The sequence below is a fragment of the Lepidochelys kempii genome, chromosome 4 (assembly GCF_965140265.1).
Source record: "Lepidochelys kempii isolate rLepKem1 chromosome 4, rLepKem1.hap2, whole genome shotgun sequence".
In the NCBI taxonomy this organism is placed as follows: Eukaryota; Metazoa; Chordata; order Testudines; family Cheloniidae; genus Lepidochelys; species Lepidochelys kempii.
Window position 1 is genome coordinate 109,292,612 of NC_133259.1, and position 14,809 is coordinate 109,307,420.

General features: G+C 43.0%; 1 protein-coding gene across 1 annotated transcript; it reads right to left on the reverse strand.

The window, feature by feature from the left end:
- Positions 1-11,693: 11,693 nt before the first annotated feature.
- On the reverse strand, positions 11,694-13,425 carry LOC140910017 (uncharacterized). The gene is made up of 2 exons (XM_073340119.1): positions 12,825-13,425; positions 11,694-12,235 (listed from the first exon to the last, which is right to left on the reverse strand). The coding sequence occupies exons 1-2, from the start codon at positions 13,405-13,407 to the stop codon at positions 11,694-11,696; spliced, it is 1,125 nt and encodes a 374-aa protein (XP_073196220.1). The 5' UTR covers positions 13,408-13,425.
- Between the last annotated feature and the right edge of the window lie 1,384 nt (positions 13,426-14,809).

Consider the following 14,809-nt stretch of genomic DNA (forward strand, 5'->3'; position numbering starts at 1 on the left):
GTTTCAGCACAGACCACCCTGAGAAAAGATTATTGTAGTGCAAAATAGTTTAAAGTATTTACGAAGAGTCCACCTCAGTAACAATAGATACCAGTGTTTATGCATTGGGAAAGAATGCCATGTACCCCAGAAATCTACATGTGAATACTTAAGAGCCTAGTAATGAGAACCAAATTGTCTTAAAATGGAAACTTTCATGGTGAGACTTCTAGTGAAACAAATGCCTTGATAATGTGACCAGGATAAGCCCCTTTGATTGGCATATTATGAGCTTTTTACCCATTCTTTTTTCTTTTCTGATTAAGTGATCAGTGATGGCATTTCAAGACACACACACACTGCAATCGTCACTGAATATTGATTGTAAACCCTAATTTTATGCTCCTCAGATACTAATATTAGTTCTTGAGCCTTGAGATCCTTGGATAAAAAGGTGCCATAGAAATCATAGAAACACAGGTCTGACAGGGACCTCAAGAAATCACATAGTTCCTCCTCCTGCATTGAGGCAGGACCAAGTAAAGCTAGACCATCCCTGATAGATGTTTGTGTAACCTGTTCCTAAAAACCTCATATGAACGGGATTTCACAACCTCCCTAATTAACTTGTTCCAGCTGTATCTTTACAGTTAGAAAGTTTTTTTTTTCTAATATATAACCTGAATCTGCCTTGCTGCAAACTAAGCCAATTACTTCCTGGCCTTCCCTTGGTGGATATGGACCACATTGGTCACCACCATCTTTATAATGTCCTTCTACATATTTTAAGATTGTTATGTCCTCCCTCAGTCTTCTCTTCTCTAGAATAAACATGCCAAATTCTTTCAGTCTCAGTTAAAAGGTCAGGTTTTTTAAACATTTTATCATTTTTCTTGCTCTCCTCTGGACTCTCTCCAATTTGTCTACATCTTTCTTCAAGTGTGGCACCCAAAATGAACACAGCAGTTAGCTAAGTTACCTCACCAGTGCCAGGTAGAGTGGAACAATTGTCTCCTATGTCTTACATACAATTGCTGTTAATACATCCCAGAATAACACTTGCCTTATTTGCAAGAACTGGCTAATACTCAATTTCTGATCCACTGTAACTGCCAAATCCTTTCTTACAGCATTTGTGTATTTGACTTGTTCTTCCTAAGTGTATTATTTTGCACTTGCCTTCATTGAATTTCATCTTATTGATTTCAGACCAATTCTCCATTTTATCAAGATCACTGAGTTCTAATCATTGGGCCAGAGTACTTGCAACCCCTGCCAGCTTGGTGTTGTCAGCAAATGCTATAAGCAGACTCTCTACTCCATCATCCAAGTTGTTAATAAAAATATGAAATAGTATCAGATCCAGTACAGACTCCTATGGGACCTCACGTGATATGTCACCCCAATCTGACAGCAAACCACTGCTCATAATAATGCCTTTTTCTTACTGTGATGGACTATGCCCCTATAGTCAGACCTTACACACTAATGTAGTAATTTTTGTACAAAGTATGCCTTGTAAGGTATCATTTGAAAACTCATCGTTTGCTGGTCAGTATTGTCCTGGTAAAATATGTGTGGCAACATTGCATGTGAGGTTATAAGATTCCCAATTATGGTGTTATTAATACATGTTCTATGTACATGAGTTGAGAATTTGACCCATTGTGTATTCATACCTGCATTCAATAAAATATAAAACAAAATTAAGATGAAATTTTGTTTAGGACATACCCTGCCCAAATAGTTATGTCCTAAACAAAGGAATGTGTGCTCTGCTTAATTTGCATTTAAGCAGTAAACAGAGTCATCAAGCAGGAAGGGAAAACAAAGGAACTTCAAACAGATGAAACAACCAGCAGTAAGTATCCTTCCACATAGACTCTTTGGCTCCTGTGTCTCAGTTGAAAATGTTTTTCAAGAGGGGGACTGAAACGATAAAAAGGAAGGACCTCCTGCCCACCTCCATGCAGGCCTCTCTTGCTCCCTGCCCATTGCATTCACTGCACATGAAGAGACAAAGGAAGCAGTCGTTTGACTCTGAGGGAGGGGTCCTAACCTAAGGAGTTTGGTCAGTAAGACTGCTGAAAGCATATGTTAAGAACCTCTGCTTTGATTCTAATATAGTTTATTAAGTTAAAAGAAAAGGAGTCCTTGTGGCACCTTAGAGACTAACCAATTTATTTGAGCATAAGCTTTCATGAGCTACAGTTCACTTAATTGGATGCATACTGTAGCTAACTAAAGCTTATGCTCAAATAAATTGGTTAGTCTCTAAGGTGCCACAGGTACTCCTTTTCTTTTTGCGAATACAGACTGACATGGCTGTTACTCTGAAACCTTTATTAAGTTAGGCATCAGTAAGCATTTTATCTTTATTTTTCTTGTAACCATTTCTGACTTTTATGCCTCATTGCTTGTACTCACTTAAAATCTAACTCTTTGTAGTTAATAAATTTGTTTTATTGTTTTTATCTAATCCAGTGTGTTCAAATTGAAGCATCTGGGTAACTCCATTTGAGGTAACAAGTTGCATGCATATTCTTCACTTACAGGAATACTGTATTTATTATATTTGTACTGTCTAGGAGAGGGTTGGACAGCATGGGACACACATTTCTGTGGTGACAGGTTTCAGAGTGGTAGCCATGTTAGTCTGTATCAGCAGAAAGAATGAGGAGTATTTGTGGCACCTTAGAGACTAACAAATTTATTTGAGCATAAGCTTTCGTGGGCTAAAACCCAATTCATCGGATGCATGCAGTGGGAAATACAGTAGGAAGATATATATATACAGAGAACATGAAAAAGTGGGGATTGCCATACCAGCTCTAACAAGACCAATCAATTAAGATGGGCTATTATCAGCAGGAGAAAAAAAAACTTTTGTAGTGATAATTAGGATGGCCCATTTCAAACAGTTGACAAGAAAGTGTGAGTAACAGTAGGGGGAAAATTAGCATGGGGAAATAGTTTGTAGTTAGTGTAATGACTCATTCACTCCCAGTCTTTATTCAAGCCTAATTTAATGGTGTCCAGTTTGCAGATTAATTCCAGTTCTGCTGTTTCTAGTTGGAGTCTGTTTTTGAAGTTTTTTTGTTGAATAATTACGACTTTTAGGTCTGTAACTGAGTGTCCAGGGAGATTGAAGTGTACTTGTGGCACCTTAGAGACTAACAAATTTATTTGAGCATAAGCTTTCATGGGCTAACCTCCCTGGACACTCAATTACAGATTTTAAGGCTGGTAAGAGCCAAGCTTTGGCTTGCTGGCTGCAGCACACACAGAGACGTAGCTGGGAGTGACTTACATGCTGGAGCTATTTGTGAGCAGTCCAGGCTGGAGAATACAGCAGCAAAGCATTGTAAAGGGCATCCCAGGTTACAGGACAGGGGTGACAGAGTTACTCATTAGTCTGGACTGTACACTGGTGTGTCACACTTATATAGTGCTTTTCGCCAATAGAACTCAAAGTGCTTCATAATCTTTTGTAGATATTTATGCTCATGTCATAAATATAAAGGGAAGGGTAAACCCCTTTGAAATCCCTCCTGGCCAGGGGAAAGCTCCTCTCACCTGTAAAGGGTTAAGAAGCTAAAGGTAACCTCGCTGGCACCTGACCAAAATGACCAATGAGGAGACAAGATACTTTCAAAAGCTGGGAGGAGGGAGAGAAACAAAGGGTCTGTGTCTGTCTGTAGTCGTCTTGGCCAGGGACAGAACAGGAATGGAGTCTTAGAACTTTTAGTAAGTAATCTAGCTAGGTATGTGTTAGATTATGATTTCTTTAAATGGCTGAGAAAAGAATTGTGCTGAATAGAATAACTATTTCTGTCTGTGTATCTTTTTTGTAACTTAAGGTTTTGCCTAGAGGGGTTCTCTATGTTTTTGAATCTAATTACCCTGTAAGATATCTACCATCCTGATTTTACAGGGGGGATTTCTTTATTTCTATTTACTTCTATTTTTTATTAAAAGTCTTCTTGTAAAACACTGAATGCTTTTTCATTGTTCTCAGATCCAAGGGTTTGGGTCTGTGGTCACCTATGCAAATGGGTGAGGCTTTTTATCCAACATTTCCCAGGAAAGGGGGGGTGCAAGTGTTGGGAGGATTGTTCATTGTTCTTAAGATCCAAGGGTCTGGGTCTGTAGTCACCTAGGCAAATTGGTGAGGCTTTTTACCAAACCTTGTCCAGGAAGTGGGGTGCAAGGTTTTGGGAAGTATTTTGGGGGGAAGGACGCGTCCAAACAGCTCTTCCCCAGTAACCAGTATTAGTTTGGTGGTGGTAGCGGCCAGTCCGAGGATAACGGATGTAATATTTTGTACCTTGGGGAAGTTTTGACCTAAGCTGGTAAAGATAAGCTTAGGAGGTTTTTCATGCAGGTCCCCACATCTGTACCCTAGAGTTCAGAGTGGGGGAGGAACCTTGACAGCTCACAACCCCTGTGAGGTAGGGGACCATTATTGTTCTTGTTTTGCAGATGGGGAACTAAAGCACAGAGAGGCTAAGTTCCCAAAGTCAAAGAGGAAATCCATGAAAGAGCAGAAGACTGAACTCAAGTCTCCCACATTCTAGATCAGTGCCCTAGCTGTTGGCCCATCCTTCCTGCTTTAGCTTGCTATGAGTACCATTTTCAACTAGTTATGCACCCAATTTATAATAATTTCATCTATTGACTACATTAGACAAATCTTGATCATTATTAATTTTGTGAGGCATTTATTCATTAACACGATACGTATAAGCCATTGATGATAAACAGGTAGCACTTATCAAACAACATGTTAGCTTATATAAAGTTTGACCATGATATGCCATGTTGGCTTCCTGTGTAGAATAATGTAATCAAATATAATGTGTGACTTAGAATTAACTATGAATCAGAGCAGCCCATGCATCAAGACCGGGGGCGGGGGAGGAAAACTCAGAAAGGTCCCTGTCACAGTCATTCTAATCCAGGGGTTTACTGCCCACGTAATATGCACGCATGTTTGGATCACAGATTTGTAGACCCTGATGGATCTACCAGATGACAGGGCTCCTCACAGAGATCTTGTGGCTCTGCACTAACTCTTGGCCCTCCTGCAACTTTCCCTCTCCTCCATCAGCACAGTCTCCAATTCCCCAGCTGGTTACTGTCCTGGAGCCTCTTAAAGTGGTTCCAGAGTGTGGAGGCATTCCATACGCCTGTATTACCTTTTGAGCAGATTTTCCCTTTGACTGACAATGGGATGTGGTTTGGGCTTTCTTCTATGTACTGCCATGCCCCCTCCCAAAGCGCAGTTCAAGAATAGGAAGTTAGGAAAACAGAGACAGTGATCCTTTGCCACCCTGGCAAGGAGAGATCTGCACAGAGAGATCATTGGATCCCTCTCCTTCCCCATTATATATGTTCTGTACCTCAAAATGATCACGTAAGTGAGTAACACTGAAATCTATCACTATGTTCTATAGCCTGGGAATGGAGTCAACTTGGTAATCAGTTTGTGAAAATGAACTGGAAAGAGATTCCAAACTGCTGAAAGATGCATCACTTCAGTCCGTCAGGGATTTTCTAGTTGTAAGCGTTTTATAAGCAGCAAAAAACAGATAACAATGCTGGCCATACTTTATAATACGTAGAAACACAGTAACTTACCAATGCCAAAGACTGAAGGGCAACTTTACACTGAAGTGAAACCACATAAGCAACTGATTTTGCAGCTGCAAACCAGAAGTACAGAACTCTTCCAATTATTCACAGCCATCTTTCCAGGGAGCCACATTGTTTTCATCAGCATGTTCTATAAATTGTCCATTAAGATACAGATACCAATTCAAATGTCGCTCAATGTCCAAATGCTGGAAGCTGACACTTTAGGGCAAGAAACAGTACACACTATCACTAGGCTGAATGAAGATTTTTAGTGTTTTTTTTTTATGAAGATTTGTAGTGTTTACAGATCACAGAATGGATACCAAAACGCAAAGGATAAAAATTGTGCCCCAAGGAAGATAGAGTGTAGGTGTTCAGTTCTTTTTTTTTTTTTTCTGGGGTGGTCAAATTAGTGTCATACACAATCACAGTTAAAAGTTTTAAAAGAAGGTAAAGCAGATTTGAGCTTCTAGTTTTTGTTTTGTTTTTTACCTTCCACTGAACTTTATACTTTCTAGCTTCAGGCAATAGAGTGCAACCCAGACTACACAACCTGGTTCCATCTAATTAGAAAGTAGCCAAAGGCTCTTCATCATAATAAAACAGAGGAAAGTTCACTGATAAAACAAGATGGCACATTCAGGTGGAGAACAAGTGCAATGCCTTCAAGGGATTATGCTAATGATTACAATTTGTAACAAGGAACTGGAGAACCCAGAGAGGTTTGGAGTGTGGTGGGCGGTTACAATGACTTTATAACTTTTCCAAAACATTCCACAGAAGAAACAAACCAATCTGCATTTTTTTAAATGCAAAATTTTATCTACCTAAAAATTATTAAAAAAAAAAAAACACAAAAGAACAGCCCCTATTGTGCGAGGTACAAGCCTCTACATCTTATAGCATGAAAAGTAAGATACACAACCCTCTTTGGCACTATAGAAAATAATAGGTTGAGCTCCTTAACTATGCTTTTCGACCTTGAGTTTCGTGATGTAAAGCTCTTTTTAGCTAATCTCAGAGCCTAGTCTCATTCTCTGTATCTCCAGAAACCCAGCCTGTGTGTTTCCTGTCTCTTGAAAGCTCTTGTCTCAACCCCTCTGCCGGCACAACTCTTTGCAGCTTAGCCCTCTTTCTCTCAAATGCAAGGCCCCTCTTTTTCTTTTATTTATTCTCTACATCTCACCATTGCTGTCCACAAGGCTTTACCGACAACTAAACCCAATAAATCCTTGCCTGAGGAGTGTGCTGTCTACAGCAGACAGTTATATAGGATCTGATACAATGCCCATTGAACTCAGTGGTAGTGTTTACATTGACTTATTTGGACTTTGGATCAGGCTCAAAGAGCGGGACATGGGGCAATGAAAAATCACCTTACATACAGACTTTAAAAGTTTCTCACTCTTTTCTGTTACTATGTTCTAATATATGTTTAATATAAATAATGAATCATTTTATAATGCATGCCTGTCTGTTCAGACTCTGATCTTGCATAACATTACTCATATGACTTCTACAGCTTCAAGAGCTGTCACTGCTTAATAAATATATAATATCCTGGGCACCATATCAATTAACAGGCTTCTTAGCGCCACAATAAAATCTCTTTTGTTTACAGTTCACAACCAACCACAGTGCACCATCTAATCTATATGCCAAGGGAATCCCTCACAAGCCAGTTAAAACATGGCCAAGCAGTCAGAACAGGGGACCAAGATCTAGCCCATGTTGCTTAGATTTAGATATGTAATGGAATACATTTCTGAGACTGTGAAAAAAACATCCTTGGATATCGCATCTTAACAATACACAATGGCTCTGCTGATAGCATAATGAAGGCTCTGATGTGCTATTACATAGCAGAGCCAAAAAAGAAAATTTGTGACATTTTAAATACAAAAGAAAGTAATTAGAGTTGTAGCAGTGAGAAAGCACCTAAGCAGAAGAAACCATAATCTAATTGAGATTCATAATTAGAACTAAATTGAGATTAAAAAGGGAAAAATAAGAATGTTGAATTTCAGAAAACCACAGTTTAAAAAGGCTGATAGAAGGGTTAGGTGAAAATAAATGGAATAAATCAGGAGAGGGAAGAGAGAGAGAAAGAAGATGGGTTAGATGCGTTAATGTATTCTCAGGGGTTGTGCATTCCATCAAGCAATAAAGACAGTAAAATAAGGACAATGTAGATGAATGTGGAAGTCTAAAATGTAAGCACAAGCGAAGAAGAGAGGGCTGCACTGCAATTACAAACTATCAATTGTGAATACTAAAGAATTAAAAAGCGTGTACAATAATAAGAAAGGCAAAAGCTGAGAGTGAAAGGAAAATTACACAGACCGCCGATGGCTCGGAATGAAAATCAGAAATTGTATAATAATGTAAAACGATATGCAGAATAATAAGGAGCAGAAGGCCAGAGAAGAGTGGCAGCAGCACTTGTGCAAGAGAGTAATAGAGTTATTTATTGGCAGAAGTGGTAGAAATTTATTTAAAATGTAAATGAATACTTTCCTCAAGGAAACTTCACAAGAAAGAAAGAAAAACAGCAAAGAAATAAATTTCTCACCAGCACTGATGATCAAGAAATGACGTTATGTTGGGCTTACCATTGATACAGGTGACATTAGACAGGGCCCCTAGACACTCAGACTTAGTCCCTTTTCTATGTAGATTTGAAAAATACCCTTCCAACTACTGGATGACATAAGGGTTATCAGTAGTTCCCTTCTGTACAATTCTTTATCATCTTCTTTATGATTATAGTATGAGCCGAGTTTTCTTTTCATTTGCTTTTGAGCAGCAGCACAGACCTCCCTAGAGTTCTATCACATAGGACAATACAGGAATCCCTCGCTGAATCAGGCTGCTCACCTCTTTGTTTTCTTGTTGCTGCCTTCAGTGATAAGCATTTATGTTAAATTAATGTTTCCATATCCTATATTATTAATGTATTAAAATGTTCATTTGGATTAATACAAAACTGGTGAGATGACAGCCAGGCTAACCTCTAACTCCACGGCTGTTTGAGCACGGGGAGTTCTCTGTCGGACTACACTCTGTTTGTCTCTGAAATCAACTTATTCACCAGTTAAAAGAGTTGATCTGGGGGAAAAAGGAAGAAAATACTTAGATGTGGCCATATAGTTATGCTTATTTGTTTGTTATGCTGGTAGCGCCTACAGGTTGCTGCGTGGATGGGGCTGCAATGTGCTGTAGGCATACATAACAGAAAAAGAAAAGGAGTACCTGTGGCACCTTAGGGTATGTCTACACTACGAAATTAGGTCGAATTTATAGAAGTCGGTTTTTTAGAAATCGGTTTTATATATTCGAGTGTGTGTGTCCCCACAGAAAATGCTCTAAGTGCATTAAGTGCATTAACTCGGCGGAGCGCTTCCACACTACCGAGGCAAGCATCGACTTCCGGAGCGTTGCACTGTGGGTAGCTATCCCACAGTTCCCGCAGTCTCCGCTGCCCATTGGAATTCTGGGTTGAGATCCCAATGCCTGATGGGGCTAAAACATTGTCGCGGGTGGTTCTGGGTACGTCAGGCCCCCGTTCCCTCCCTCCCTCCCTCCGTGAAAGCAAGGGCAGACAATCATTTTGCGCCTTTTTTCATGAGTTACTTGTGCAGACGCCATACCACGGCAAGCATGGAGCCAGCTCAGGTAACCGTCACCCTATGTCTCCTGGGTGCTGGCAGACGCGGTACGGCTTTGCTGCACAGTAGCAGCAACCCATTGCCTTCTGGCAGCAGACGGTGCAATACAATTGGTAGTCGTCCTCGTCGTGTCCGAGGTGCTCCTGGCCACGTCGGCTGGGAGCGCCTGGGCAGACATGGGCGCAGGGACTAAATTTGGAGTGACTTGACCAGGTCATTCTCTTTAGTCCTGCAGTCCTATTGAACCGTCTTATGGTGAGCGGGCAGGCGATACGGACTGCTAGCAGTCGTACTGTACCATCTTCTGCCAGGCAGGCAAGAGATGAGGATTGCTAGCAGTCGTATTGTACCATCTTATGCCAGGCAGGCAAGAGATGAAGATGGCTAGCAGTCGTACTGTACCATCTTCTGCCGAGCAGCCATGAGATGTGGATGGCATGCAGTCCTTCTGCACCGTCTGCTGCCAGCCAAAGATGTAAAAGATAGATGGAGTGGGTCAGAACAAGAAATAGACCAGATTTGTTTTGTACTCATTTGCCTCCTCCCCTGTCTAGATCACACTGCAGTCACTCACAGAGAAGGTGCAGAGAGGTAAATCTAGCCATGTATCAATCAGAGGCCAGGCTAACCTCCTTGTTCCAATAACAACGATAACTTAGGTGCACCATTTCTTATTGGAACCCTCCGTGCAGTCCTGCCTGAAATACTCCATGATGTACAGGCACACCCTTTGTTGATTTTAGCTCCCTGAAGCCAACCCTGTAAGCCGTGTCGTCAGTCGCCCCTCCCTCCGTCAGAGCAACGGCAGACAATCGTTCCGCACCTTTTTTCTGTGCGGACGCCATACCAAGGCAAGCATGGAGGCCGCTCAGCTCACTTTGGCAATTAGGAGCACATTAACCACCACACGCATTATCCAGCAGTATATGCAGCACCAGAACATGGCAACGCGATACCGGGCGAGGAGGCGACGTCAGCGCGGTCCCGTGAGTGATCAGGACATGGACACAGATTTCTCTGAAAGCATGGGCCCTGACAATGCATGCATCATGGTGCTAATGGGGCAGGTTCATGCTGTGGAACGCCGATTCTGGGCTTGGGAAACAAGCACAGACTGGTGGGACCGCATAGTGTTGCAGGTCTGGGACAATTCCCAGTGGCTGTGAAACTTTCGCATGCGTAGGGGCACTTTCATGGAACTTTGTGACTTGCTTTCCCCTGCCCTGAAGCACATGAATACCAAGATGAGAGCAGCCCTCACAGTTGAGAAGCGAGTGGTGATAGCCCTGTGGAAGCTTGCAACGCCAGACAGCTACCGGTCAGTTGGGAATCAATTTGGAGTGGGCAAATCTACTGTGGGGGCTGCTGTGATGCAAGTAGCTCACGCAATCAAAGATCTGCTGATATCAAGGGTAGTGACCCTGGGAAATGTGCAGGTCATAGTGGATGGCTTTGCTGCAATGGGATTCCCTAACTGTGGTGGGGCTATAGACAGAACCCATATCCCTATCTTGGCACCGGAGCACCAAGCCGCCGAGTACATAAACCGCAAGGGGTACTTTTCGATAGTGCTGCAAGCTCTGGTGGATCACAAGGGACGTTTCACCAACATCAACGTGGGATGGCCGGGAAAGGTGCATGATGCTCGCATCTTCAGGAACTCTGGTCTGTTTCAAAAGCTGCAGGAAGGGACTTTATTCCCAGACCAGAAAATAACTGTTGGGGATGTTGAAATGCCTATATGTATCCTTGGGGACCCAGCCTACCCCTTAATGCCATGGCTCATGAAGCCGTACACAGGCAGCCTGGACAGTAGTCAGGAGCTGTTCAACTACAGGCTGAGCAAGTGCAGAATGGTGGTAGAATGTGCATTTGGACGTTTAAAGGCGCGCTGGCGCAGTTTACTGACTCGCTTAGACCTCAGCGAAACCAATATTCCCACTGTTATTACTGCTTGCTGTGTGCTCCACAATATCTGTGAGAGTAAGGGGGAGACGTTTATGGTGGGGTGGGAGGTTGAGGCAAATCGCCTAGCTGCTGGTTACGCGCAGCCAGACACCAGGGCGGTCAGAAGAGCACAGGAGGGCGCGGTACGCATCAGAGAAGCTTTGAAAACCAGTTTCATGACTGGCCAGGCTACGGTGTGAAAGTTCTGTTTGTTTCTCCTTGATGAAACCCCCCGCCCCTTGGTTCACTCTACTTCCCTGTAAGCTAACCACCCTCCCCTCCTCCCTTTAATCATTGCTTGCAGAGGCAATAAAGTCATTGCTGCTTCACAGTCATGCATTCGTTATTCATTCATCACACAAATAGAGAGATGACTACCAAGGTATCCCAGGAGGGGTGGTGGAGGAGGGAAGGAAAATGCCACACAGCACTTTAAGCACAGCACTTTAAAAGTTTACAACTTTAAAATTTATTGAATGACAGCCTTCTTTTTTTTGGGCAATCCTCTGTGGTGGAGTGGCTGGTTGGCCGGAGGCCCCCCCACCGCATTCTTGGGCGTCTGGGTGTGGAGGCTATGGAACTTGGGGAGGAGGGCGGTTGGTTACAGAGGGGCAGCAGTGGCAGTCTGTGCTCCAGCTGCCTTTGCTGCAGCTCAACCATACACTGGAGCATACTGGTTTGGTCCTGCAGCAGCCTCAGCATTGAATCCTGCCTCCTCTCATCACGCTGCTGCCACATTTGAGCTTCAGCCCTGTCTTCAGCCCGCCACTTACTCTCTTCAGCCCGCCACTTACTCTCTTCAGCCCGCCACCTCTCCTCCCGGTCATTTTGTGCTTTCCTGCACTTTGACATTATTTGCCTCCATGCATTCGTCTGTGCTCTGTCAGTGTGGGAGGACAGCATTAGCTCGGAGAACATTTCATCGCGAGTGCGTTTTTTTTTCTTTCTAAGCTTCACTAGCCTCTGGGAAGGAGAAGATCCTGTGATCATTGAAACACATGCAGCTGGTGGAGAAAAAAAAAGGGACAGCGGTATTTAAAAAGACACATTTTATAAAACAGTCGCTACACTCTTTCAGGGTAAACCTTGCTGTTAACATTACATACATAGCACATGTGCTTTCATTACAAGGTCGCATTTTGCCTCCTCCCACCGCGTGACTACCCCCTCAACCTTCCCCCCTCCCTGTGGCTAACAGCGGAGAACATTTCTGTTTAGCCACAGGCAAACAGCCCAGCAGGAATGGGCTCCTCTGAGTGTCCCCTGAAGAAAAGCACTCTATTTCAACCAGGTGACCATGAATTATATCTCACTCTCCTGAGGATAACACAGAGAGATAAAGAACGGATTTTGGTTGAATGCCAGCAAAACATACACTGCAATGCTTTGTTTTACAGTGATTCCCGAGTACGTGTTACTGGCCTGGAGTGGTAAAGTGTCCTACCATGAAGGACGCAATAAGGCTGCCCTCCCCAGAAACCTTTTGCAAAGGCTTTAGGACTACATCTAGGAGAACCGCAAATGCCAGGGCAAAGTAATCCTTTCACATGCTTGCTTTTAAACCATATATAGCATTTTAAAAGGTACACTCACCAGAGGTCCCTTCTCCGCCTGCTGGGTCCAGGAGGCAGGCTTGGGTGGGTTCGGGGGGTACTGGCTCCAGGTCTAGGGTGAGAAACAGTTCCTGGCTGTCGGGAAAACCGGTTTCTCCGCTTGCTTGCTGTGAGCTATCTACAACCTCCTCCTCATCATCATCTTCTTCGTCCCCAAAACCTACTTCCGTATTGCCTCCATCTCCATTGAAGGAGTCAAACAACACGGCTGGGGTAGTGGTGGCTGAACCCCCTAAAATGGCATGCAGCTCATCATAGAAGCGGCATGTTTGGGGCTCTGACCCAGAGCGGCTGTTCGCCTCTCTGGTTTTCTGGTAGGCTTGCCTCAGCTCCTTCAGTTTCACGCGGCACTGCTTCGGGTCCCTGTTGTGGCCTCTGTCCTTCATGCCCTGGGAGATTTTGACAAAGGTTTTGGCATTTCGAAAACTGGAACGGAGTTCTGATAGCACGGATTCCTCTCCCCAAACAGCGATCAGATCCCGTACCTCCCGTTCGGTCCATGCTGGAGCTCTTTTGCGATTCTGGGACTCCATCATGGTCACCTGTGCTGATGAGCTCTGCATGGTCACCTGCAGCTTGCCATGCTGGCCAAACAGGAAATGAGATTCAAAAGTTCGCGTTCTTTTCCTGTCTACCTGGCCAGTGCATCTGAGTTGAGAGTGCTGTCCAGAGCGGTCAGAATGGAGCACTCTGGGATAGCTCCTGGAGGCCAATACCATCGAATTGTGTCCACAGTACCCCAAATTTGAGCCGGCAACGTCGATTTAAGCGCTAATCCACTTGTCAGGGGTGGAGTAAGTAAATCGATTTTAAGAGCCCTTTAAGTCGAAATAAAGGGCTTCATTGTGTGGACGGGTGCAGGTTTAAATCGATTTAACGCTGCTAAATTCGACCTAAAGTCCTAGTGTAGACCAGGGCTTAGAGACTAACCAATTTATCTGAGCATGAGCTTTCGTGAGCTACAGCTCACTTCATCGGATGCATACTGTGGAAAATACAGTGGGGAGATTTATATACACAGAGAACATGAAACAATGGGTGTTACCATACACACTGTAACGAGAGTGATCAGTTACATGCATCCGATGAAGTGAGCTGTAGCTCATGAAAGCTTATGCTCAAATAAATTGGTTAGTCTCTAAGGTGCCACAAGTACTCCTTTTCTTTTTGTGGATACAGACTAACACGGCTGCTGCTCTGAAACCTGACATAATGGAAAGACAGCACCTGCCCCCAAAGAGTTAACAATTGAAGTACATGACAACGGACAACAGGCGGAGACAACAACAAGTAGACAAAAGTTATGCAAGGGAATAGTAAGATAATAGTGATTAGTGAAATAAGCCGTGGCCACCACATACCAGCTCCCAGGCTATTTGCAAACCTTTATGATTAGGGGAGCCATGATGACACCCGGAAGTGCTGTTATTTAGCAGCTCTTCCTCTGAAATTAGGAAATGTGTCTGTCCTCTGATCTTCTCATTTTACATATGCCTTCACATTTGACTATAGAAAACTGTGGTTGCAGTTCTCAGGATACTCTGCCCCTAAAATGGAGAAATATATGAAATGCACCCTCTCCTAAAAGCAAACCAACTGAACTTACTCTTGCAATGTGATTATGATGTGGTAAGCGATGGTGCTACCAGTAAGGAGTTCTTCTGCAAGAGTTGTTGACTCTCCCTCGCTCAGTATATAATTAGCCTTGGAAGGGTTAGGTTTTTAATCAGTAAATGTTGGTAAATGTCAATTTCACCATACACACACAGATGAAAAATTTGTCCATCAATAACAGAAATATACAGATACACAAACTAAGAAAAATGCTGCTTCAGAACTTATTAGAGTCAAAATCCAGTGATTTAGACTTCTGAATTAGACAAATTCAATTACAAATTGCCTAATGAATAAATAGTGAAAACCGGTATGATTTGTTGATTTAATGGATATTTACATTGTGTATTT